At 29.8% G+C, this 27,173-nt stretch overlaps 6 protein-coding genes across 6 annotated transcripts; 1 reads left to right on the forward strand and 5 right to left on the reverse strand.

The window, feature by feature from the left end:
- Window positions 1-659: 659 nt before the first annotated feature.
- LOC132926162 (uncharacterized) lies at window positions 660-3,105 on the reverse strand (the record flags this gene model as incomplete). The annotated part of the gene is made up of 9 exons (XM_060990500.1): window positions 2,777-3,105; window positions 2,384-2,618; window positions 2,278-2,330; window positions 2,097-2,198; window positions 1,780-2,001; window positions 1,425-1,574; window positions 1,110-1,360; window positions 865-1,024; window positions 660-772 (listed from the first exon to the last, which is right to left on the reverse strand). Coding segments are annotated over exons 1-9 (1,485 nt in total), but the record flags the coding sequence as incomplete, so codon positions are not given.
- Window positions 3,106-4,999: 1,894 nt separating this feature from the next.
- On the reverse strand, window positions 5,000-8,143 carry LOC132926163 (E3 SUMO-protein ligase ZBED1-like). The gene is made up of 6 exons (XM_060990501.1): window positions 7,897-8,143; window positions 7,384-7,447; window positions 6,164-6,779; window positions 5,797-6,034; window positions 5,494-5,730; window positions 5,000-5,394 (listed from the first exon to the last, which is right to left on the reverse strand). Exons 1-6 carry the CDS (start codon window positions 8,141-8,143, stop codon window positions 5,000-5,002), a joined length of 1,797 nt encoding a protein of 598 aa, XP_060846484.1.
- A 7,468-nt stretch (window positions 8,144-15,611) lies between these two features.
- On the forward strand, window positions 15,612-16,463 carry LOC132926164 (uncharacterized). The gene has a single exon (XM_060990502.1). It carries the CDS (start codon window positions 15,612-15,614, stop codon window positions 16,461-16,463), a length of 852 nt encoding a protein of 283 aa, XP_060846485.1.
- A 2,400-nt stretch (window positions 16,464-18,863) lies between these two features.
- Window positions 18,864-19,438, reverse strand: LOC132924506 (uncharacterized; the record flags this gene model as incomplete). Its single annotated transcript, XM_060988870.1, has 2 exons — window positions 19,382-19,438; window positions 18,864-19,283 (listed from the first exon to the last, which is right to left on the reverse strand). Coding segments are annotated over exons 1-2 (477 nt in total), but the record flags the coding sequence as incomplete, so codon positions are not given.
- A 284-nt stretch (window positions 19,439-19,722) lies between these two features.
- Window positions 19,723-21,099, reverse strand: LOC132926165 (E3 SUMO-protein ligase KIAA1586-like). The gene has a single exon (XM_060990503.1). The coding sequence runs from the start codon at window positions 21,097-21,099 to the stop codon at window positions 19,723-19,725; it is 1,377 nt and encodes a 458-aa protein (XP_060846486.1).
- Window positions 21,100-21,996: 897 nt separating this feature from the next.
- LOC132926166 (uncharacterized) lies at window positions 21,997-26,730 on the reverse strand. Its single transcript, XM_060990504.1, has 3 exons — window positions 25,744-26,730; window positions 22,284-25,161; window positions 21,997-22,194 (listed from the first exon to the last, which is right to left on the reverse strand). The coding sequence occupies exons 1-2, from the start codon at window positions 26,728-26,730 to the stop codon at window positions 22,297-22,299; spliced, it is 3,852 nt and encodes a 1,283-aa protein (XP_060846487.1). The 3' UTR covers window positions 21,997-22,194; window positions 22,284-22,296.
- Window positions 26,731-27,173: the final 443 nt, after the last annotated feature.

A 27,173-nucleotide genomic window follows, 5' to 3' on the forward strand; every position in this document is an offset into this window, starting at 1 on the left:
TATTTGCATAATTAAATTTTTAAAATATATTGTTAACGATATTTTTAAAATATATGATAATATTTTGTATTCATTTTAAAGATGACTTCTAAAAATGCAATTATTAATTTTACCTTTATTATGGTGCATAATATTATACTATTAAAAAAAAGGATTTGGGCTGTTTTTGAAGCCTTGAAGGCGTCAGGGGCAGATTTAAGGGGGGCGAACCGGGGCACTTGCCCCGAAGTTTTGGATGGAGAGCACCAAATTGTGGACATAACTAAGGGAGAGGGCTCTATAATTTTTTATTTTAAAAAATATACAAGATCTGGCACTGGAAGGCGTCAATGTAAAACCATAACAGGAGCAAATTTTTTGCTGTAATTTACATAACAATAACAATTTTGAATACAAATAAGTTAGGAATAATAATTAACAGTTAGAACTATAATAAAAACTTTAAATTTTATTATAGCAAGTAATTTGCAATTTTACTTTTATAATTTATATACTAAAGTACCTATATAGTTTATATCAGCTTAGCTGATGACAATATCCTCTTATTAAATAAACCAAAACATAAATATATAATAATAATAATAATATAATAATAACATAATATAATAGTAATATAATATATATATACATGAACAATAATAATATTAAAAAGGGTTTTTTTGTTTTTGTTTCTTTTCTTCTCGGAACTTAGCATTTGCCATGAAAAACTTCATAGGTTTTAAAACCTCTTGATCCGTGCAGTTTCGATGTTTTTGTACACTTCTTATAGTTTCTAAAATATTAAGTACATTTTATTTTATTAAACTAAGCAGTTTATATAACCTAATATTATAAACAGTATTTAGTATACTAAAAATATCTTACCAAATATGATGGAACAGGAATGTAGAGTAGCAAACACCATTTTATGCTTCTGTCCTGCATAAGAAAACTTTGATAGCAAATTATTGTGAAACATATTATACATTATTTGGCGTGTCATATCTGAGACACTATCACGTGATAGTCTACTTAAATAATGTACCTGCAAAATAAATTATTAAATTTATGTAATAAATATTGAAGATATAATATATTGATAGGTTTATTTTTAACTGAATTATAATTACTATTTTTTGTCGAAAATCATTGTCCACTATTTTTTCTTCAAAAATGTTTAGTTCTTCAAGATTTATTAAAGGAAATTTGTAAATACTTTCATCAACAGGACAATAATTATTTTTTGTGGAAGAACTATTTTGGTTTTTTTGCAGGTCACTTAAAACATTATTTAGCCGGTCAAATTTAGTTGTAATATTTTTTACATCATATTTAATATTTGTCACAGAACGAGTCAAGCTTTTTAAAATATTAAGCATTTCTGAAAAAAAGAAAATGCTTTTATTACAAATTTAATAGATTTGGTTTATTCAATATATTATTACCAGCTTGGACTTTTGAGCTATTTGAAATTGATACAGATGATGACGGTGTACTAAAATGAGTTGGTGTATTGTCCAAATGTTTATCTTCAACATTAAACTTTTCTAGGCAATCACTTTTTAAATCAACATTTATATTATCCATGCCATCTGCTATTAAAATAATATATATATATATATTAAAAAAAAATATACATTAAAATTGTAACTATAACACTAAGCAAATACCTACAATACGTATTGATGTTATAGTTAATCAATTTAAATTAAATCGTGTATACTGATTATTTAGATAGTAAATATTAATAAATAATAAAATCTACAAATAGTTATTATAATAATAAAAATAATATTTTACTGTAATGGATTGAAGTATTATCAATATTAATGTTGTCATGATAAATGTCTGTATTGATTTGTGAAGATTTGGAAGGAATTAAAGTTGACCCAAAATCCAACTTTCTTTTTATAATTTTATTGGAATTTGGTATGTCAATATCGTCCACATCCCATTTTCCAAATGGTGAGATTAAGATAGCACTTGTAGATACTAAAGGCTTATTTTTTGAAATTGATGAACCTATTAAAATAAAATATATACATAATAAGAAATAGGTATATTTTAAAAATTTAAATAGCTACGTTATCTTTATTATTAGTTTATACAATATTTACTTCTAAGAGGTAAATAAGATTCAGTAGATGATCTTTTTTTATCTTCAGATATATTTATACTGGTTTTGTATTGGAAATATTTTAATGGAGACTTTTTTTTGCCTGTTAACAAAATATTAGAATGATTGTATATTTTAAAACATAATTATATTAAATTAACAAAATCTAATTTATTGCTTACTTTTAATGTTTGAAATTAACATAGTATCAGAATCTGAACCAGTATCTTCATCAATATCTGAAATGATTATTAATATAGTATAATTAAAAAAAAAAATGCAGCCATTTTATTTACTATGTTACCTGTTTCAATAAACTTGGGTGGGCTTAGAATTTTGTCTTGAATTGTTTTAAAATGTTTTTTAGGTTTTTTTTTTAAAGAAAAAGAATCACCATCGTTTATATAATCATCATCAATTTTTTTACATCGAATATTCCTTGTTTCTTTATCTTCTTCAATTGAAGATAAGTCTGATGTAAAAGTTGCTACTTCAGCTTTAGCTTTGGCTTCTTTTAAACTTGCTAAAAGTTTTTTAAATATAACAAAAAATATTTTTTATGTTACGATTTTTGGTAATACTTATTATAGTAGATATTAAAATAACTAACAATAATATGAACAGTTTATTAGTAATAATTGTATAGGTAATAATTGTTTTTAATTAAATATGTGTACTTACAAATAGATTTAGCTAATAAGATACGAATTTGAAACCAGGTGTACTCAAGTGTATTAGGTTGTTTTTTTTTCTCAATTTGCCTGATTGGATCTAAATGCCTTTTAGGCCAAGCACATGTTTTTCCATCACTTGACAACCAGTGTGATGGAACAGCTTCTACTGAGTTTTCTTTTATGAATAAAACGATGTGATAGGTCATATTTACAATTATAATAAATAGATAAAAACAAATGTATTTTGTTTACTTTGAGTTTGAATTTAGTAAAAAAAAGGTGTTTCTATTTATTATAATTATAATATTTAATACTAGGTATAACAAAAATGTACATATTGATATTTTGTACAATAGGTAGTTATTAACTTTATTTAACAATTTAACAATGTTGAAGAAATAAAATATGACGTTTATTGCGAGCCACACTGAAACCCGTTCGCCAGCCGTACAAGCACGCGGGCGGCGGGCCACATGTTTGATACAATGATACCATTATGGCACTATCGTATTAAATAATTCGCAGTTTTTTTCGAAACTAGAAAAAATATTAAAAATCAGGAAATTGATGAAATTAAAATTTTAAAACGTCAATATTTTCAGAAAAAAAAACTCTACAAAATGACTATCTTCAATTTTTTTTTAAATAATTAATTGTCATTAAATTGAAAAGTAATATCATCAATTAATTTTTTGACTTTTTCTAGAATATTTTCTCTAACTTCGATTGTTTCATATTCCAAATTTTTGTACCTAGGATCAAAAAATGGGACAACGTGTCTTACAGATATGACACTTGGTGATATTACGCGTTCATTTAATTTAAAACGTTCAGTAAGTTGTTCTATTACAGTTTGTTTAAATTTTAAGCTAATTCCATCATCATTTTCTTTTATTTTTAAATGTTTTTCTATTAGTTTGAACATAATCAGTGTTATTCATAGTCAAATTGGACCTGGTTTAACAATGGTTTAATAGTAGTTTAACAATAGTTTATATTTTTTGTTATTCATAGACGATAAACTTTACTTAGACCATAGACTAAGTTTAACGATAAACCTCTGATTTATAAACTAGGTAAATAGTAGGTTTAAAGCTGGTTTATTATAAAAATCACTGTTATCTTAATATGTATTATCATTTAATTTAATTTAATTCATTCGTGTTTTAAAAACTTGTGTGTTTTATACTTACGAAAAATGGATATCGGTAATGTACAAAATGTTAGACGCGTAAGAAATTTAAGAAATGTGCGTTTTATTAGACAGTGAAAAATATATAAGATTCGTAAAAATCCTTACAACGAACTTACTAATGATGAATTTCGTAAAAAATATCGATTTTCAAAAGCAGAATGCTTACAAATCGTAAACGAAATTCGTGACTTTTTACCTCGAGCAGTTAACAATCGCGGAAAACCAATTTCACCGAGCTTACAATTGTTGATTGCACTTCGTTATTTAGCTAGAGGACAAGTAATTATTAATTATGTTTTAATGTTTATAGTAATAGTTCATTTATGAATTTAAAACAAATTAAAGTACCTATATTGTTATAATTTAAGGTTCAGGACGACAATGGAGACTTACATGGTGTTAGTCAACCGACAGTTAGTCGATGTTTGAGTCAAGTTTGTAGAGCACTAGCATCATTAAAAAATAATTATATTAAGTTTCCATTGACCAATGAAGAGTTAGCTACTAAAAGGCAGATTTTCGTAGAAAATTTAATATGCCTTCGATAATTGGTGCGATAGATTGTACACATATACGGATCAAAAAGGTGGCGGGTGACTACTAGTGATGGGCACAACCGAATAATTTGAATAACCGACTAATAGTTATATTTTACTACAAAAAACCGACTACAGTTGGTTACAAATTTACAATTATCATGGCCAACTAACAAACTGCTCAATGACTAACACTAACAAAAAACGACTAATGACTATAAACTATCGAAAAACGACTAACGACTTATGACTTTTAAAAAAACAACTAGGTAACTAACGAAAACCGACTAAATAACTAAAGGAGAAATTTGTCAACTTATGATATTACCACCAAAAATAAATATTTATCTTAAAGCTAATAAATAAATGTATTTAATGGTTCATTAGCATAATTAGATATTTTTACAAGAAAAAATATTGTAAGTACTTTTTATAGTAATGAAATTTTATCTTTTATTTAAATAAAACACAAAAAGACAATAGCATAGCAATATTATGTCTATGCTAATTCTTTTAAATTTTTGTTTAAAAAAATTAAAACATCTAAATTTTTTGGATCTAGCCGATTCCTTTTGGCACTCATTATTTCCCCTGCTTTTGAAAAAACTCTTTCTGAGGGAACCGAAGTCGCTGGAATTATAGAGTATTTCACAGCTATTTTAAATAATGAGTCCAGAAGTGACTGATGTTTGATCCAGAAATCTAGTGGAATACTTGACCGTTTTTCCAGAGGAAGACTTATATATTGATTTATAAGTGTTTGCGCGGTTGTGTTTGACGTTAAAGTTGTCCTTTCTTCTTCTACTTCAGTTGCCAAAAATGCCCATAAGTCAGAGCATTGATTTTCTTGGGGTTCATGATTTACTATGGGTGCTGAATGCTCTCTGTTTTCTCCTTAGAAAATAATATTAAGGTTAGCATATATATGAAAATAATAGGTAGTAGGCAGTAGCCAGTGGGTTCTCAAATAATCATTATTCATTAGTTCATTACCAATTGATGCAGCTAATTCATTATTTATACTCTGTATAGCTTTATTGGCCAACTCTATATTTGTAAAAGCTACTTTCTTAAACCTTGGGTCAAGAACTGTTGAAATTGAAAAACAAGGTGAAACATCATTATCTTCAATCAGATTAAAACGATCTGACATATTTTTTATCAATTTAGTTTTTAATGCTACACCTAATTCTGTCTCCATTATTTTAGAATTAAGAGCAATATTCACACCTACAAAAAAGTTTGTTAATAATTAGACATACTATAAAAAATTAAATTTATAATAAATTTTAATACCTCTCACTAAAGGTATAACCATGGCAAGTGTTGGGTATTTTTCTCCTGAAAGTTCTGTTGTCATTAAATTAAATGGTGTTAGCAGTGGTATAATATCCTCTATAATTCTCCATTCCATTGGTAGGAGCATTGTTGGACCATCCTTTAGCGACATCATGACACAAGTAAGTGGTTCTTTTAATGTTACCAACCTTTCAAGCATTAAGAGGCTACTGTTCCAACGGGTTGACACATCTTGCTTTAATTTCAAATCGGGTAAACTTAGTTGTTTTAACTTGTCTTGTAAACAGCGATGTCCAATTTCACTTTTTTTAAAAAATGTTACTATTGAACGACATTTTTTTAATAAAATGTTTAAATCGTTAACTCCATCCCAACCAATATTGTTATCTACGTCACTTTCATCTGCACCACACTGAATTTTTAGTGCGTTTGTCACCACTAAGTTCAACTTATGTGCAGTACATGGAATATGAGGTATGCCATTCATTTTTTTTATTGCAGCCTTTATGTTAGCACCAGAATCGGTTACAATAGCTACTACTTTATTAATTATTTTCCATTCTTCAAATATTTCAATCAATGTTTCATATAAGTATTGTGCTGTATGATTTTTATTAAGTTTTTCTGTTGTTAGTACAAATGTTTTCAGTACATAATTTGTATTATATACATGAGCAGTAACTGTTAAAAAAGAATCAGCATTTAAAGATGTCCAAATATCTGATGTAATGGCAACATAATTAGATTCAATTAACATTTGTTGCACTTTTACTTTGGTAGATTGATAAATGTCAGGCATTATTTTCCTAGTAAGGGTACGACGACTAGGAATATGCTCCAAATAACGGGAATCTAAAAAACTGACAATTTTTCGAAAACCATTATTTTCCAAGTATGAAATGGGTTGTAAATCTCCTGCTATCATATCCATTATAATAGATATGAAGTCATTTTTTTGTTTTGTTGATGGTTCGTTAAATCTGTTACATTAAATACAAATAATAATTATTATTTTTAAATTGATAATTAGAGGTAGTAGGTATTTATGGCCTATGCAGTTAAATGGGAGTAAGATTTCTTAACGATTCGTGAAATGCCAACTTCATAGGAAAAAATTTACTTTGCATTAAAAAGCATGTTTTAGGGGTTAGCGAATACTCAATACATTAGAGAATATTTGGAAGTACAATAAAATATTAAAATAAAATGTATAAAAATATTTTATGGAGGAAATAATTATTTTTAAGCACCTCCATGTAAGTTGGAATTTTGGTAATTTAATAACAAAATATACAATATTTTATAATACTGTCAAAGAAAAAAATAAATTTTTATTTGATAGTAATAAATGTTAAAATTTAAAAAAAAAAAAATTAAAAATATAATGTAAACACTAAATATATAAAATGTTGTATAGTTGTACAATGTACCCGTGCAATGAAGTACTATAATAGTCTATAATATTTAAAGAACTAAATTACTCCACCTCTACTGCTGTGAAGTGTGAAGTATTAAAACTTGTCCAAAATTTAATATTAATAAATTTTGTATATAATTAAACAAGTGCAATAATTAATTTCTTACCGTTTTGATAACAACAATTGCTTGGTTTTTTTGGTAGGTGGCTGTTCTTGGTCCGGTTCTTGATCTGTTTCATTTATAAATTGGAATATATTAGTAAATTTAATTATAAAAATATTTATTTTGTAGTCTATAATAAATATTATAAAAAGTAATAAATAATAGGGGAGAGTGTTGTACCTTGGGACCATTTTTATTAAATGTCCCCTAACAGCTCAAATTGTTAATATTTCACGTTAATGCATATTATAAATATTGTAGATATAATAAATCTATACATGAGTATTTTTTTTCCAAATCCTAAATCAACTGCCTTTTGAGATAATTTTATTTTTAAAAAAAATAAAAAAATGGACCAAGGTACATGCGGTATTGCGGACTGCGGTCCAAGGTACAACTTACACTCTCCCCTACATTAATTTTTCCAATTAAATATAATTTTTAACTAACTAATTTCTTATTATTTACACTAGGCGAATTATAGTTTTAGCATACTACTTAGTAGTTAGTACTTACCATAATTTAAGGTTTTTGAACTACTTGGTTGGTTACTACTTGACATATCTAAATCTTTTTCTAATTCTGCATTGCGTTTATCAGCATCTAATTTGGATTGATGAACACGCCGCAAATGTTCGTGCAAATTAGATGTCCCATGACCATGTTTATAATGGGTTGAACAAATTAAGCAAACTGCTTCATTTGGGGTGTTTGGCAATTTTTTGAAGTATTTCCAAACGTCCGACGTATTTTTTCTGGACATGATTGTTTAAACTTTAAAATATTGCGGACCACGATATACTGAGTAGTCAGTAGTCACTAGTCAACTAGTGAGTACTGACTGAGCGATTAGTGATTACTGATTACCAAAATAAATAAAAATGACCAAATAAAATAAAGACGGACGGAATTAACTCATTGTTTTCTATAAATAGTTTGGTAAATATTAATAGGCTCTGATAATCTAATATCGTTCTATTTATGTGTTATTTCAGCTGGATTTTATTTTGGTAGCCTGGTAGGTAATAACTAGTGTTTATTTTCATAAGATAATTATTGATTATTTATATTTTATTCATTTATTCATTAGAAAAATGATTCATTAGTTGGTTTATTATTCGTTAGTTGGTTTTTTATTCGGTAGTGATTAGTCAGTGTTAATAACCGACTTATTTTCTTATTGTTTACTACCGACTAAGTCGATAGTCATTAGTTGGTGCTGCCCATCACTAGTGACTACGCTCAATTTTACATTAATAGAAAAGGCTTTTATTCAATAAATGTTCAAGTAAGCAATATAACATGTATTTTATTAAAATACTCAAATTTATAAAATATAAAGTTAAAATCTTATTAAAATTATATTTAATACTTATAAATAATAATTAATAATTAATAATTTAGGTGATTTGTGATGCAAATTGTCATATATTGCATGTAATTGCTCGTTGGAGAGGAAGTGCACACGATTCAAGAATTTGGAACGAAAGTCTTATCAAGGAACAATTTGAAAATGGATCAATAAATGGTATCTTACTTGGTGATAGTGGTTATGCTTGTACTCCATATATGTTAACACCAATTCTTAATCCACAAAACGATGTGGAGCGACAATACAATTACACACACATCAGAGCAAGAAACACAATAGAAAGATTATTTGGACAAATCAAGCAACGTTTTCACTGTCTATTGCGAGGAATGACCCTAAGTCTCGAGAACGCTAAAGTTGCTATAGTAGCATTATCAGTGTTACACAACATGAAATTACATTTTAAAAAACACTTAATAAATATCAATAATATAAATCCTAACGATAACAACAATAGTAGCACCCTAGAACAATATAGAAACGAAACTCGATCAGCTGATCGCTGAATTGGTTCCCTATGATCTGAAGTCTGAACAAGGAATTGGTTCCGTAAACCAACATGATGTTAGACACAATGTTACCGATATTATGAAAATGGTTCCAAGACGTAGGCGGGGTATCTGCGCGGGGTTGGGTTGGTTCCCGTCACGGCGTCACCGTAAATTGTAACATCGCCACACCGGTACGCAATTTTTTTATTGTTTTACAAACCGACTAAGTTTTGTTTTACAAATTTTGTGTTTGATTTTCACTTCAAAATGGTTGTAAAGTGTCTAGTGTGTTCGAATAAGTATGGATCCTTATCAAATGTTACTTTTCATAGATTTCCAAAGGATAGCGAAAGGTAAATATTATAATTAATTAAATATTAATAATTTATTAATCTAACAATTTTGTTATATATAATTGTATAATGTTTTAGATTTTATAAGTGGGTTGAACTTTGCCGTCGTCCTGATCTAACAGAAAAGAGTCCAAACATTTGTAAACCTACTTATAGACTATGCTCAGAGCACTTTGTCAAAACAGATTTCAACAGTAATGGTCGGTTGAATAATAACGCTGTGCCTTCTGTATTTAGCTGGTCTGATGTGGAGTTGAAACAAACTGATTGTTTAGAAACAATCCCTGAGGAGTCCATTCCTAGTACTTCAGGAACAATGGCCTATTCTGCTGACATTAATAGTGAATCTCTATCGTCAATCAATTGGTCAAATATATCTGACATATTTTGTTCAACTCCTAAAAGCTCTACATCGAGATCATTAACTTATTCATCAGGGAACACTTCAACGTGTACAACACAAACACATAAAGATTTGTCCAGGAACACACCACGAAAGGTAAAACTTAACAAACTGCTAATTATCCAAAAGAATAAATATAATGATCTTCATAAAAAATATCGTGCACTTAAAAAGCATTGTTCTGACCAAGAAAAAAAGTCTTCAACATTAGAGTATTTTCATTTAATGTGCGACAAGTTTCTAAATAAAGGTTTTGCTAATTTTGTTAAAGTACAGTCCAAACTAACATTGCAAGATCCCCGTGGGCATAGGTTTTCTTATGAGACAAAACAGTTTGCACTCATGATACATTTTATGGGTCCTAAAGTTTATAGATTTCTTCGGAAATCCTGGAGTTTGCCATCTGTTAGAACTTTGCAAAAAACTACAGAGAATTGGGAAATTAATCCTGGTTTGAATGAATTTTTGTTCAAAGTTCTAGCAGTAAAAGCAAACTCCATGACAGCAAAGGCTAAAGAATGTGTCTTGTGTGTAGATGAAATGTCACTTAAATCTTTTCTTTTCTTTGATTTCAAAAAAGATGAAATAATAGGTTTTCACAATACAGGATTCATTAAAACTTGCGATGTTACTAAATCAGTTATGGTCATTATGATCAGTGGTCTACATAGTTCTTGGAAACAACCTATAGGCTATTTTTTTGTCGCTTCTACTTGTACTGGATATGATCTGCAAAATATAATCTTCCAAACTATTCAAAAGTTGTCCAATATTTCTTTTAATGTAGTAGCAATGATTTCTGATTTAGGCTCAAATTTTAAGCGCTTTGCAGATCAACAAAGCATTACCCCCCAGACCCCTTACTTTAATGTTGGAGACAAAGAAATTGTTTACATGTTTGACCCACCTCATTTATTAAAGGCAACTAGAAATAACTTTTTCAATTACCGTTTCAAATCTCAAAACAAAATAGCAGAAAAAATTCATCTTACAAATTTTTATGATTTTGATAAAAGTAAACAACATCAATTGGCACCTAAATTAACAGATGTTCATTTAAATCCTAATAGTTTTCAAAAAATGAAAGTCAAATTTGCATGTCATGTTTTTAGTCATACAGTGGTTGCAGGGATGACTACCCTAGTTTCTTGTAATGAATTGCCACATAGTGCTTTCGATACAATTGATTTCATAGATTCCATGGATAAACTGTTTGATATATTTAATTCCCGCCCCAATTCTACCGAAGTTTCTAATCATGATGGATCAAAACGTTATTCATTGCCATTTTCAAACTCTTCTTATCAGAAAGATTTTTTAAATTTAATGTTTAATTATTTTGAAAATTTAGAAATTCAAAAATTTGATGCTGTAAAAAATGAGTGGGTCAATATAGCTAGACACTATAATATAAAATTTATTAATGGCTGGTTAATATCAATCGCTGGATTAAATCGTCTTCATCAAAATTTAACTAATAGCAGTGATTCTGAAATAGATTCAATATGTACTAATAGGTTAAATCAGGACAAATTAGAAAATTTTTTTGGAACTGTAAGAATTCAAAATGGAAATTGCATAAATCCTACATGTATTCAGTTTAAAAGAACTTTTAAAAAACTTTTTTGTCTTGATTATTTTGAGCACTCTGAAGGTGCTAACTGTATTCAAGATTTAGATGATGTCTTACTCACTCTTGAAAAAACTCCTATAAGTGAAATTAAAGTACTTTTCCCTGAAAAAAATCCTATTCAAATTCCATTACCTATTGCAAACATTAATAATTACAAACAAATTAATATACCTGAACAGAATGCTTTGACATATATTTGTGGTTACTTAATTGGGCAATGTTTAAAAGTTCATCAATGTACAACTTGTTTAAGTTTTGCACAAGCAACTACTTCGTTATCCAGTGAAACATTTTATTCCCATTTTAAATCATATGAAGCAAATCCTTCTTTATTATTTGGTAATTTAATGATGCCCGATTCTACTTTTTATCAGTATATTTTTCAAATTAATCAAGTTTTTGATAGACATTTCATTTCATTAGCTCCTCAGCCCAACGTGGGTAAGACTCTTAAAGATTTAATTTTAAATACAATTTTTTTCTATCATCCGTGTGATAATTTTCCTAAAGACTTCTTAATTAACTTATTCTTAAGATTTCGAATATATAACTCATTAAATAGAACCAACAAGAAATCTCAAGCATTACGTACTGGTAAAATGAACAGAAAAGTTCAAATTCTTTCAAATTTATAAATACTGAATTTAAAAAAAAAAACCAGCTGTTGATATTAATTCATTTTTGTTTATGCCTATAATGATTCATAACCAACGAATGTGTAACAAATTAATAGTAATTTCAGTATTATTAGCCAAATACATTTCACTAAAATTGTTCTTTTTAGGACTAACCTCTGGTCATGTAACAAATAATAAAATTGAATAGTCTTTTATTATATTGATTCAGAAAGCGAATACTTTACTTAACCAGTTCTTTTTAGGACTAACCTCTGGTCATGTAACAAATAATAAAATTGAATAGTCTTTTATTATATTGATTCAGAAAGCGAATACTTTACTTAACCAGTTCTTTTTAGGACTTAAACAGTTCTTTTTAGGACTTAAACAGTTCTTTTTAGGACTAACCTCTGGTCATGTAACAAATAATAAAATTGAATAGTCTTTTATTATATTGATTCAGAAAGCGAATACTTTACTTAAACAGTTCTTTTTAGGACTAACAACTGTGATCATATGAAAAATAATAAAATCGATGTATTCTTTTATTACAGCGAGCCATTTAGTATTGTTATAATAAAATGTATGTATTCTTTTAATGTAATATATTATTTTTCATTGAATAAATTAAATATATTCTTACGAAATTTCCAATGTGTTTGTTCTTTAAGCCTAGTATTTTATTCCAAATCCAATTACCTATTATTACACTAGTCATTAATTTAAGTATTGTAATATTTTTTCATTAGAGTAAATTTTAAATCTTAATACATAAACATAAATCTTGGTAAAATTAATAAACAATATTGTCGTATTCGTATTGTACAAAAACTACAAAATGGTACAAATGATATTGTGATATTGATATGATATATTTAATTGATAACGTATGCCACGCCCATCTGGAGACCGTGTTCAAGGTCACAACTGCCTGATTCGGCCAACGCACGGAGTTTCGTACCCCTGGTAGCACAGAAGAAAGTAGTGAAGATGATGATTATAATGAAGATGGCGAAAGTGATAGTTCTGCAGATGATGACAATTATAATGTTGTACAAATAAACCAAAATAGAGGTAATGTAGCAAGAGCGCAGTACATACGACAGTTTTTTTATTAAACATATGTAATATGTATATTATAGGTAGATTACTTATCATATTATATATAGGTAATTTAGTTAATTTTATTATGTAAAGAGTTCATAAGTAATAACTTTTAAGTACATTATTTGATCTTTTATTTGTATCGTTTTTTTTTTTTAATTTCAAATTTCATTAAAAAAAACACTCGTCTTAAATTTAATTAAGTAATAATAGTTATAGGAAAGTATAAAAGATTAAGGAATATAAAATTAACATTTTATAATAATATTAGTATTTTTATTCTTGTAACTTTTGTAAATAAAAACAAATCTCATAATATATTTTATAGTACCTAATAATTATCATATTAATATTTATCAATATATAAGGCCCTCCGCACACGGTAAAACTGTTTTGCAACGAGAATCTCAAATCAGTTGCGTGAGCGATTGTTGAGCAATTGGTTTGCAATCAATTTATGTATTACTCCGCACACGAGTTCGATCGAATTGTGTACAATTTTACAAAAAACAGTGTACGCAGTTGTATGCGAATTGATGTTCGGAAAGAACGTGCGTTTTTTTTAAAGTTTTTCAAAGTTTTTTTATAGTTAAACATTAAACTTTTGCAATATGTCGAGTAGTTCTGATGAAGATGATATAATCGACTACTATCAGTACCGTAGACAACGAAAATTAGTACGAAGGGAATATTGGACCCATCCATATATAGAGAAAAATATGAAATGCAGGCTGTTTATAGCAGCAGAACAACTGAATCAAACTGATACCAAGTTTATAGCGTTCTACAGAATGTCAAAAGATTCATACCGGGAATTGTTAAAGTTGGTTACTCCTAATATACATAAAATAAACACAAATATGAGAGAATGTGTGTCTGCCGAAGAAAGAATATTGATAACTCTGAGGTAAGTGTTATTAGTCTTTATTGAATTATAAGGTTCTGAATTTCTTATATTTTAATCGTAATAATAACATAATATCAACAAATAACTAAATTAAGAAATTAATAATGATTATTAAAATAACTATAATGGTGTGAAACTGGACTCGCACTCCTCATCGTAGTTTTCGACTGTCCCAGAAAAGTTGCTGTAATACTCAAGTGCATTTGATGGTGTACTCCCAGATGTATACGACGTGGTTGACTGCGAAGTGTGTATTGACGGAAATGAATTAGTAGATGGCGACGAGTATGTTGACGATGATTGGGATGATATTTCATCTATAACGCTGAACATTTTTCGTTTAAATAATTTAATCTGATCCTTACTAAAATGTTCAACTTCAGGTATCAAACTTAATAAAAACATCTTGAGAGCTTCTTTGTTTTCACTGTTGTAAGAATTAGTAACTAAATTTGCTTCCAATCTCGCCTTTTTAGCTTTAAAGTATTCAGCCACACAATTATCTGCTTCCACTGCCGATTTATTTTTGAACTTCAGGTTTTTCTTATTTCTAGACGAGAACTGTTCTTCAGGATGGTTAATTTGTTGCGATAGTACTGGTGATGCTGGTGATGCGGAAGGTGATAGGAATGGTGCTTCTAACGTTGGTGATGTTGGAAGTGGTGGCGGTTGTAGTTCTGTAGACTGATCTGAGTACGATGAGTTTGTCAGACCATCACATATTTCTGTATTTTCTATCGTTTCATCAGTCGTTTCGTCTTGCGGTTTCTCCAGAAGATTACCATTGGACGGCGGAACCAACGTTTTTATAAATGGGATAGAAAACTGCATGGCATCTGCTAAATAGTATGCTTTTTTATTTCTACCAGACCCACTTGCCGGAGTTTTCATTTTCCGTGTAAAAACAGTACTAAGATTACGCCATTTTTCTTTACACTCGGACGCTAAAATCATTGTAATAAAAATAATAAATAATAAATATAAAAAAAAACAGGAACTCGTTGTGCTGTTTAGTAGCTATCGAGTGAATCTCGTAAATGAGTAGTGTAAGTAGGATTTTTGACCACTGTCGACCACTGGGACTCACTGTCCCTTAGGACAGTGTGATCCGCAGGGCCGTGGTTACTGGTTAGGTACTCGCTCCGGTCGCCTAACTAAATTACGAGTATTTACAGTGACTACACAGTTTGCACAGTTTCATATAGGTAATAAATTTTGTAATAATATTCACTTATATTTTAACAGATACTTGGCTTCAGGATGTACATTTGTGTCTCTTTCATTATACTTTGCAAGAGGGGAAACTACAGTTGGAACTATTGTGCACGAAACAACTAAAATAATCTGGGACATGTTAAATGAAATATATATGCCGGTACCAACTAGAGAGCATTGGAAATTGATAGCCGATCGTTTTGAGTCAATTTGGAATCTCCCAAACTGCATTGGAGCTCTGGACGGGAAGCATGTACGAATAGAGAAATTTCCCAACGCAGGTTCACAAAATTATAACTATAAATCATACCATTCTGTCGTTTTAATGGCATGCTGCGATGCAGATGGTTTATTCACGATGATAGAATCGGGATACGCGGGAAGAAACAGTGATGGAGGCATTTTTAAAGCTAGTGCAATGAAGTATTGGATTACCCACGAAGGTTTCGACATCCCTTCACCTTCCCCGTTAACATATGATGAGACAAATAGTCCATTTCCATACTACTTTGCAGCTGATGAAGCATTCCCGTTATCGCAGTATTTATTGAGGCCTTATTCCAAAAGGACATTAGACAATGTTAAAAGAATATTCAACTATAGGTTAAGCCGTGGACGGAAAACTATTGAATGCGCCTTTGGCATGGCGGCAGAAAAGTTTCAAGTACTAAATGGTCCCATACGATGTCGAAAAGTAGAATCAGTGAATGACATTATTAAAGCGGTTTGCATTCTACACAATTATGTACGTAAACGAGAGGGTATCGTCTATAGGCCCACAGACACGCAAGAAGATCATGAAATAGCCGCAGTAGGAATAGACACAATAATACCAAGACAGGTGACAATAAATGAAAGATCTTCAGCGAATACTATTAGAAATTATTTATCTAATTATTTTCTTTCTCCTCGTGCATCTCTACCATGGCAATGGAAATACACTGTACCAGAAATAAGAAATACGATACGCTATGATACGACAACATGATTATTATTATATTATTATTATGTAATTATACTTAAAATTATAATTTATAAATAAAATCAAAGTACAATGTAGTACAATAGTACATAAACAGCTAGTATATCATGTTATTTTTTTATGGTATTTTTAGACACTTTATTATTAATATAGCTTGGATAAAGATAAATACAATCCGTATAGGGAAATATTATTTTTAGAACAGCTGAAACGTAATAATTCATATTGAATATACTATTAATATATAATATTGAAATGTGGGAACAAAATAATAATAATATTGTAATATAATATAATAATTATAATATTTTTTGTTTTGTTTTTTTTTTTTTTTTTTTATTGAACTTAAGCCCGGCGACTAAGGCCATCAGATTGTTGTAGGGGTTATGAATTGTGGTAGGGATTTAGTGGTATGGTAGGTTGTGTTACGGTTGTCACGGTATGGTAGCAAACACGTGTATATGTGTGGCAAGGTTTTTAACTACTAAGAACCCGAATGGTCACCCATCCGGGTGCTAGTAGCTGTGGCCGTTACTTACTCCCAGTCGCATTCCACGACTGGTAGCAGCCAACGCGCCACGCCAAGCCACAATTATAATATTATATTACGACTTAAGAGTGTATTGTCAATCAATAAGTTATCACCTCGAGACCATACTATTATTAGAGAACTCGGATGACCGACGCATTTTTATTTTCGTCCTTATTATCGTATTAATTTCTATTTTAATTTGTACACGATATGTTTACAACAGTTCACACTAACACATTGACACATAATCAACACATTAATGTGTTTGTATTTGTATACTTGTATTATACATTTATAACCAGCAGATTATTAAATTTAGTATTAATAGTTTCGAATGATTTATTTATATGAATATAACGGTATTAGGTATGTAAAAGGCGGCATTTTAAAATCTTCCCCCAGGCGGCATATTCGTTAACCCGGCACTGAGTGTATATAGTTACATAATTATTATATAGTTTATATAATTTACAAATTATATTAATTACATTTTTTACATAGATACCTGTCATGTTTACTTTGGCTGCTATCTCGTGCCATGCTTTTTCTGTCAGGTCTCTTCTTGAGTATCCAGAAAGATTATAATTATATAAAAGTTCGTGTTTTTCTACCTCCTCGACAAATTTAATGTTTGCCAACTGCTCATTCATTGTGAATGAATTATCAATTTATCAAAATATAATATTCAGGTATTATATAATAATTATAATAATAAAATAATAATTTTAATACATTCTAAGTAATAAATTAATCATTTATTACAATGCAATCACGCAACTGAAACCGAAATTCGACCTGCAAGCACAGTTGCACGCGACCAGTTGGAAACTGATTACAAACCGATTAGGTTTTGGTCGACAAGTGTGCGGTTTCCTATTATGCTAGACAAGCAAAATCGCCAAACGGTTGCTCGCGCAACTGATTTGAGATTCTCATTGCAAAACAGTTTTACCGTGTGCGGAGGGCCTAATTGTAACAGTCGTAAATAAATAGTTTAAAAACAAATCGCATAATATATGTAATTAATTAGTATCTAAATAACTGATAACATAGTTATAAATATATTAAAGAATATTGTTTAGTATTTTATAATAATTGAAGTATATAGGTAACAGAATTGTTGCGTAATATAAGTAGATGACGAGAAATTAAAAATGTTATCTGATACCTATATTTAATCAGAACAGTTTAAATCTTGAATCTTCTCCAACTGTTTTGTTTTTAATTCATAATACTTCAATTTTGCTTCGTTTATGAGAGAGCGCTGGTTGATGTTCTAAAGTCAAAAACTTTTTTTCTAATTCAAACTTTTCTTTTTGTATTTTTAATAAATTTCCTTCGTATTCAGTCATTTGTATACCTAAAGTATTTCCGTTAAATCTTTGATTTTTTTTTTTTTTGTACCTAATACAAATACAAATTCTAATATTAAGACATATTACTACTTACTAAGAACAGTAGTACTTATTTCAGTACTTACACGTTTATACATATTTATATCGTTCTTTGGTGCGTCACTATTGATTTAACTATTAATTATAATATATATAATCAGAGGTGTTCCCAATATTTGTTTTGAGAGTATACTAAGACTCTAGTCAAGGTGAAGATCCATGATTTAAACAAGGGAGGGTAGAATGATACAAATAGAACCTTTTTTTAAGTATTTAAAAATACTCATAAATCTTTTTAAAATAAAAGTAATAAACATGAATATTTAATAATATACAAATATTTTTACTGTGGTCTATAATTATAAAGGATGTGTTAAAAATATGAAAAAAAAAATCAAACTTTTAAAAAAAGCTTGAAATTACCTTTATAAGTCAATAAAATATGAAAATATACAAATACTAAAAAATTTAATTAAATAAATTGTTAAAAAATAATTTCTGCATCTTATTTTCGTCGTCTATTTCTTTTCTTTCTTTACCTCTAGGAGTGGAAACAGCAGAACGGTGATCTCTTAACCAAATTTTAATATAAGGTCTAGGATTAAAATCTGCAATTGAAGGGCCATTGATAGAGATGAACATAAAATCTGACACATTTTCAATGTTTAAGCTAGTCCTTAAATCAGTTATTGTCAAATTCATATCGGAAAACCCTCGTTCACAATCAGCTGTTGAAGTTGGGAGTATATTTAATGCTTTCATGAAACTAGAAAAAACATTTCTTGAACGGAAGTCAACTACACTTTCAAATTCAGAAAAACCTAATGTCTGTGATACTCTTTTAACTTCATCTTCTCCCTTTGCATCATTAGTTGCTACTTTGAACACTTCATCAATTACCTATAAAATAAAAGACGATTTATTAAAATATTCATTTATTCTGTTTAAATAATCAAAATATTGAAATAAATTATCAAAATAATAGTTTTTTTCTTTACCTGAATGTCTTCTAGCATTGTTTTATTTTTTGAGTCATCAAATAAGCGTTGACGCATTCTGTCTACTAAATTTTGCAAAAATTGTAACCTGTTAATCCCTCCTGATGTTGTCATTGTAATATTGACACCTTTGTTAATTCCTTTCTGAATAGCTTCTATAATTTCCTTTTCTTTTTCCCCAGGTTCAGCTTTCAGACTTTCTAAAATTCTAATCGTTCTATTTATCTCCGACTGGGCACGCATTAGAGTTGTTTTTCTGGACTGTATTATACAAGATAACATTGCAAGCTCAGAAAGAACATCGTAAAAAAGTCCAAGTTCCTCCAAAAAAGAAGAGGATTCTAATTTTTTTTTATGCCATTTGATGTCACATCATGTGTTTTACTAACATGTAAATATATTCCCGGATAATTATTCCATATGGCTTTTATAGTTCGAAAACTGCTTGCAGACCAGCGTACATTCAAAACACGACCTATTTTTTTCATTTCAATGCCTACTTCAACACAAGATTTATCTAAACCCATTGAATTTTTAGGACTTTGATGATAGTAAGCGTAGAGTTTGTCCATTAGACTTTGGAAACGAGAGACTCCAGTACAATCTTTTATTACGTCATGTACTGAGAGTTCGAGGCGATGACATAAACAATGCCAGGTAAATAGATTCGGAATTTTTTCGCGTAGTTTAGTAGCAACTCCAGCTTTCTTACCCGTCATTACACTTGCTCCGTCACTGGCAAAAGCAATCCAGTTGTTTAATGCAAACGATGTTGATATCCCATTACATTCTAAACTTAACCAAATAGATTTTTCGATAGTTTCAGCATCTTGTCTATCTAAGTCAATCAGGTCTAAGAATGCTACAACGGGCGATTCTACGTCAAAATATGATGAAATATACAAAATTAGTGTACATTTGGTACTCAGCGTTGTTGATTCGTCAATCATTATGGTAAATTTCGAATTCGACTGTATAAGGCGTAAAATAAGTCGTTTGCGCATCTCCTTTGCAATGACGTTTACCATTCGAGTGGCAGTTATTCTGCTATGTAAGGAAGATCCCATGTCCAATCCATTGATTTGTTGTAATTGAACAAGTTCTTCAAACTGTTTAAAGGGACGGTGATTTTTTGCCAAGCAATATACAGTTCTAAAAAGTCGCGTATTGGAATCAATCTCTACTTCAGATATACGTTCGAACATTTTATCTAATACTTTGTCTGAGCTTTTTTTCAATATGTTTTCAGCTAACACATGAGCTTTGCTTTCTGAATGTTGTTTAATTTTATTTCTTAATGAAGCCAGTTGATTTGTACGATTACACCCAGCAGCTATGATTTCAAAGCCTACCCACTCAGAAGAAATTCGAACTTTGCTATCGATGTTAGATTTTTGAAAATTGATACTATTTTTAGCTTGAATGCAATTATTACATCCTAGTTTCCCATTTTTGCTACTTAACCATGAGTTTTTCTTTTGAAACTCTATTACCTGTTCTTTTGTCCATAATGCAGGCCAAATTTTGGAAGTATCCCATACATCTTGTATTTGATTATCGATTTGACTATCACTAACAAAATTATCTTCATTGGGCATCACTAGCTTGTGTGAACTAGTAGCACAAATGGCAGTATTAGTCGCATTTTTAGGTTTTTTTTCTCGGGGCATAAAAAAACTATCAAGTGTTCCGCTTTCACGTTTAAAATTCGAACTCATATTTTGATAAAAATTTAAACAACACTTTATACAGTAAAACAGATTAGGATAGTTAATTAAACTCAATTAAATAAATTAATAAAACTGCTCAAATAAAATGAATACGTTAGTAAATAATAATTAATAAAAGAATTAATAGCCCAGTCAAATTAGGAAAAAGTTCGGAACTAATTCCACGAAAGCTGGAGTTTAATTTTTTTTTTAGATCATACCTTACTTATAAACATACTAAAAGTCCTGACACCTACCCCTTGTGCGTAGCCCCCCACCCCTCTTCAAAGGGTGGCGCACCCCTTTCACTTGTTTCGCTTATAACTCGTTAGATTTTTAACTTACGATAAAAATACCCATGACCAAAATTAAAGACCATACAATTTACCATAGACTTGTGCTACTTTTAATATATATATATGTTGCGATAAGTGTTATTTTTTTAAAAAATATAAAAAATAATTTTTTTTTATCTTTTTTTTTATTGTGTTTTAGCCAAAACCGTCAATGATACGCTGAAATGACCTATGACAAAAGTTAACGAGCATATTATTTTACATAAGATAACGTTAAATTATTTTAACAATTTTAATTAGCATAAGTAAAAATGTTTTTTATATAAAAAGTGACGATGTAATTGAACAATTTGTTGACAATTACAAAATATAAGAATCAGAAATCTAATTACAATATACTAAAAAAAAAATGTCGAAAGCTGAATTTCGGTATATGAGCAGTTTATACCTTATTTATGAACATACTAAAAGTCTTGACACCTACCCCTTGTGCGTAGCCCTCCACCCCTCTTCAAAGGGTGGCGCGCCCCTTTCACTGTTTTCGCTTATAACTAGTTAGCTTTTCAACTTACGATAAAAATACCTATGACTAAAATTAAAGACCATAAAATTTACAATGAAAATACATTATTTTATTTTACATACATATTTATAAAATTGAAATAAAAAAAAAGTTAATTATGAAACTATTAATTACATACAGTAATTTATAAAATATTTACAAAAATTGGAAATTATACATTTATTTTTATTTTTTCAGACTATAAGCTATGAAGTTAAATATAAAAATAGTGTTGGGTTTTGGGTCCTGAAACAAAATTAATTAATATACTTAATATTTTCATATTTAATTATTTAAATTATATTATGTATTGAATTATTAAAATCATACAGTACCTTATTAATTATATTATGTGGGTCTAATTTTTTTTATTGTCGGTGTGTTGGTTTCTTCTTTTTGATTTCCAATTAAAAATATTTCATCGATATTGTCCTCAAAGTTGTCATCAATATGGTCCTCTTCTACATCATCTATGATCGGTTGCTGATTTAAACATGAACCTCCGTGACAATGCTTGCATATAACCGAGCATAGCAATCCTGCTTTTCGACAGCTACAATTTTGTTCACATGTTTTTGCGCAGGCACAACTGATCACTTTTAAAAGAGTATCCGGCGCTGGTGGCTTTTTCGTGAAAACTGGATTTAGTTTGCCATTATCTTCTTTCCATCCCCAATTCTGTGGATTTAATCTATTACCACGCCACAACTGTATTTGCAAATACACTCTATGTAAATGTTCTCGTGCCGCATCGATAGTAGGCGGAAGTCTAGCTAGTTGTACTTGTTTTTTGTTGGAAGCTGCGGTTTTGTGAAAAATATGATGTCTTAAATTATTTAAAGATGTAATATGGGCTGGAGCTTTATATAATGCTAAAAGATATTTTTCTCCAGCACATTCAATTTCTTCGGGCGATGACGATTCATTATTAAATATTAATAATGAATCGTGTAATTCCGGGTGTTTTTGAACTGTTTTCAGGTGTTTTATTTTGCCTGTCTGAAATAATGACGAAGTAGTATCACATCCACCCACCGCATGGATAAACATAAAATATTGAATCTCATTTTTAAAATGTTCTTGTAAACTTCCAACAGCATAAGATCTTGTTTCTATTTTTCCTCTACCCGGTTTTTCGAATATTATTGTGTTTTTTGGAGGACTTAATGTTAATAACAGTATAAGTAAATCAATATCCTCTCCTATGACCACTACTTGGATATTATCGTCGGTGTTTCGTATAGCTGTATTGACAATAAGTAAATCAGCGTCATCTTCGGCTTGATGAACAAGAATACCCGAAGTCAAAAACTTTTCAGTCAACATTGTTATAAGCCTTATTTTGTTCTCGGTGTTGGATAAAAATTTTTCTTGAGTGGTTAGTACATCCATTGACTCTTCAAAAATTATGTTTGTACTCGTATACATATTTTTTCGTCGCTGTCTTTCTGAATTTTTAATATTTAATTCGGTATTTGCGTATCCATCAAATACAACTATGCAGTTAGATCCATAGTGTCTTTTCACGTAGCTTATATAATTTTCTATGATATTTCCATACGTCGAAGTTGAAGGCCATACAACACGATGCAATAAGAAACCTCCATCGATTACTACAATAACATTTTTGTCCAGAACATTGTATGTGTTTGTTGTAGTTAGAAACACATCATATAAAATTGATTTTTTAGATTTTCGCATTTGACCTGATTCGTCGAACAATGAAAGAGGAATAGGTGATAACTCGTATTCAAAACATTCTTTGAGCTCTTCGTCAGTCTTAACTCTTATCATTATTCTTTGGAAGAGTAATAAAGGATCAATTGAAAAAATGTCATCTCTAATACAAACCGTTAGTTTTTTAGCAAAATCTAAAGGGACTACGCGATTTGCTCGTTGTAACTTGACATCACTAAAATTATCACCTATAACATTGTTCATCGTCTGTTGGCCGACTTCTTGTGCTTTATAACAATTAATTTGTTCATTTCCTACAAATCCTGTTGAAATTGACATAATTTCGTGTAATTCCGGAAAAGGGCTATGTATTTTTAACCAATTTGTAAGTATACCGATATGTTTGTTATCGATTTTCATGCGAGAATCTCGTTGATCAACATGTTGCTCTGACGTAAAATTAAATGTGTTTGTAAATTGTTCAATTTGGTCGGTTATTGTACTTGCAACTGGAGTGCCTATAAGCCAACGAACTAAAACACTATTTTGAAAACCTCGACCATTGATTAAGCCACCAGATGTTTTCATAGACCGCATTAATGTTTGTTCTATAGTCATATCTGACCATGTGCCACACCAAAACTTGCTTGATCTTTTAATTGTGAAGTAACCTTCATTGCAAAATTTTTTAAATTCTCCAGGATGCATGTGTTTTTCTAATTGATACATATCCTGTAGATATAAATGAGCAGATTTGGCGTATTGAAAATGTCCAGTTGAGTGAAAAAAGGGTATCATTTTTTCCACGCATTCTAAATGCAGATACCAATTTCCCATGCGTTCGGCATAAATAAATTGACGAAGAATATGAACTAAATAAAAATATTGTATCCAAAGCGTAGCAGTTTTACCTCTAGAAGCAATTATTTTAATTTGATTTTCTACTTTACGTATGAGATCTTGAATTATTTCTTGGTTTTCTATATCTTCCAAAGTCAAAGTTGTATAATCTGTATTTGAAATATAATTTTTTAAAGTGATTTTATATTCTTCGGTTAACTGAGTTTCGTCCAAAATTATTTTTGAAAGACAAAGCTGAGTTAACATATGTGCGCGTACTGCTCTTGAATATGCATGTCCTGTCATCATTTTATCAATTGAATTCGCTGCATATATAGTGTTCCATAATTCTTTCAAACCACTACCAGCCATAATGTAACCAATTGAACCCATAAATGACATAAGAAGATGAAACCCACCAAGTCTTACTACTATTTGTGGATTTAATTTAGAGGATTCAACAATATTGCGTGCTTTTATGTATAAGGGTTGGTCAAAAGTTACAAAACACGTTTTTTGGTTTAATTTTTTACTTTCTTGAGCTGCGAAAATCAAAACCGAATGAATACAATCGAGTGAGCTTGGTGGTAAGTTTACAAATGGCAAAAAACTTATTTGCGTTTCTTGGTATTCCTGAGAGTCAGTTATAGTTTCCATAAATCCATTCCAACCAGGACATTTTATAACACCAAGCCACTGTGCGCACATCCAGTGCAATTCACTCGGGGACAAATATGTCACATCATAAACAGTAGGCCTAATATTATTAAAATCTTGAATTATTATTTTGTTATTCATATTACCCGTTTTTTCAAATGAAATAATTGGAATTGATGCAATATTGGCCATAGTTTCTGCAGTAACAACAGTTTTTAATTTTTGTATTCGATCATTCCACTGTATAGAATTTTTGGGCACTACACATTGGATTCCACCCATTGTATGAAAAGTATTATAACCATCGATCGTATTAATATTGAAATCAGCATTATCAAAAACAAATTGTGAAAAACTGTTTTGGTTAACTTTTGGTTGTGGGTATAGTAAAGATGATGACTCAAAAACATAAACATCGGTGTATGAAGCACAAAATCCAAAGTTTGAAAAAATATCTATAGCACGTTTTGTACCAAAATGTCTATGCAAATAAAGACCAAGTCCCAATAGAATCGATGAAATGAACGAGCGAGGCCTACAACAATTTATTATGGCATGCGCCAAAGCCACAAATTTATTATCATATTTTTGAGATTTTGTTTTTTTATTTTTACCACAAACTTCAGACAAAAAAAATAATAAGCTCTTTGGTACGTCTTGTTTTACATTATCCATGAATTGATTTGGTGGAGGAAATGAATCGATCTCATAAACAAATGACCTTATATCCTCTCGTATAATAGTAGCTGCTGCTTCGACTATTCTTAACCGTTCTTCTTCTTCATTTGCTTTTTTTGAATTATACCACGCATTTGTTAATACTTTAAATCCTGTATTTTTAAAACACACTACTGCCTTTTTTCCACGGCTCGTTGTAATAATTATATCGTCGCCATACTTATCAATCAATTTATTTTTTAAAGTTTTTTCATCGCACGTTCCTTCCATTTTTTCATGCAAAAAATTTAGACCAAATTGACATTCATTTTCAGATTCTAAAAAATCACATAAATTGGAAAAAGCGTTTGCTAGATCTTCATCTTGTGGTCTCCCTCTTTTCTTATTTTCATCGACTGGATTTGTCGAGCAAAATCTACGTTCACACGATTTATGATACTTCGATTCTTCAGATACCAAACACATCACACTATTCAACCGTTTGAGCACCTCTTTACCCCATTCATCATTTCTTTTGTTCGCTACGTCCATAATTGAGGTTTTAAAATGAAGGGTAGATACTTGTACTATACTATCTCGACGTTCCTTACTCAATTTTTTTTCCAATTCTTTTGAACATTCTTTGTCGCAGAATAAACAATTTTCTTTAAATTTAAATATATAATTTGAACGTAGCTTACCTTTGACAGGTGATATGTTACTCGTACCTTCTTTTTCATTAACATATTTCCTTATGGTGTCTGGTCTTGTGTAATTCTTTCGGCAATCTTTGTGAACAAGTACATTTTCTAAATTCACTAAAGACTTCCATTTATTATCGAATCGCGCTTTACTCGAATTTATAAGATTTGCTATGCCCTTAGCCTTTACAGATACACATTCACTTTCAACACTTAGTTCTTCATCACATATAAAACATAAATTGGCCATTTTTATAAACACTTTCTGAACTGAGAACGTTAATTTAAAAATAATATTTACTCGCATAAATATATCGACTGTAATGTAACAGTTACAGTGTTCACTATTGACTACACAAACATCGACTGTCGACCGTCTACGTATATGCATCAGACACCACCTGGCGAAATACCAGACGCCCTTCGGAACGCCACTACAATCCGAACAATACAACAATAGATCCCCTCAAGATTCAACGTTCACTGAAACCCTGTTTGTGTACACGTGTACTATGGCCGGCTCACCATCCACAACAATTCCGATTCTACGAATTATATCTTTTACAACCATTGCGATAATATAAATAATATAATATACACGTTAATATAATCCAATGACATTATTCATACTGTATATTTTATAAAATTATACGACTATTTCAAATGTACGACTTACAATAATTAAAATTATTA

The sequence above is a fragment of the Rhopalosiphum padi genome, chromosome 3 (assembly GCF_020882245.1).
Source record: "Rhopalosiphum padi isolate XX-2018 chromosome 3, ASM2088224v1, whole genome shotgun sequence".
NCBI classification, from domain to species: domain Eukaryota; kingdom Metazoa; phylum Arthropoda; class Insecta; order Hemiptera; family Aphididae; genus Rhopalosiphum; species Rhopalosiphum padi.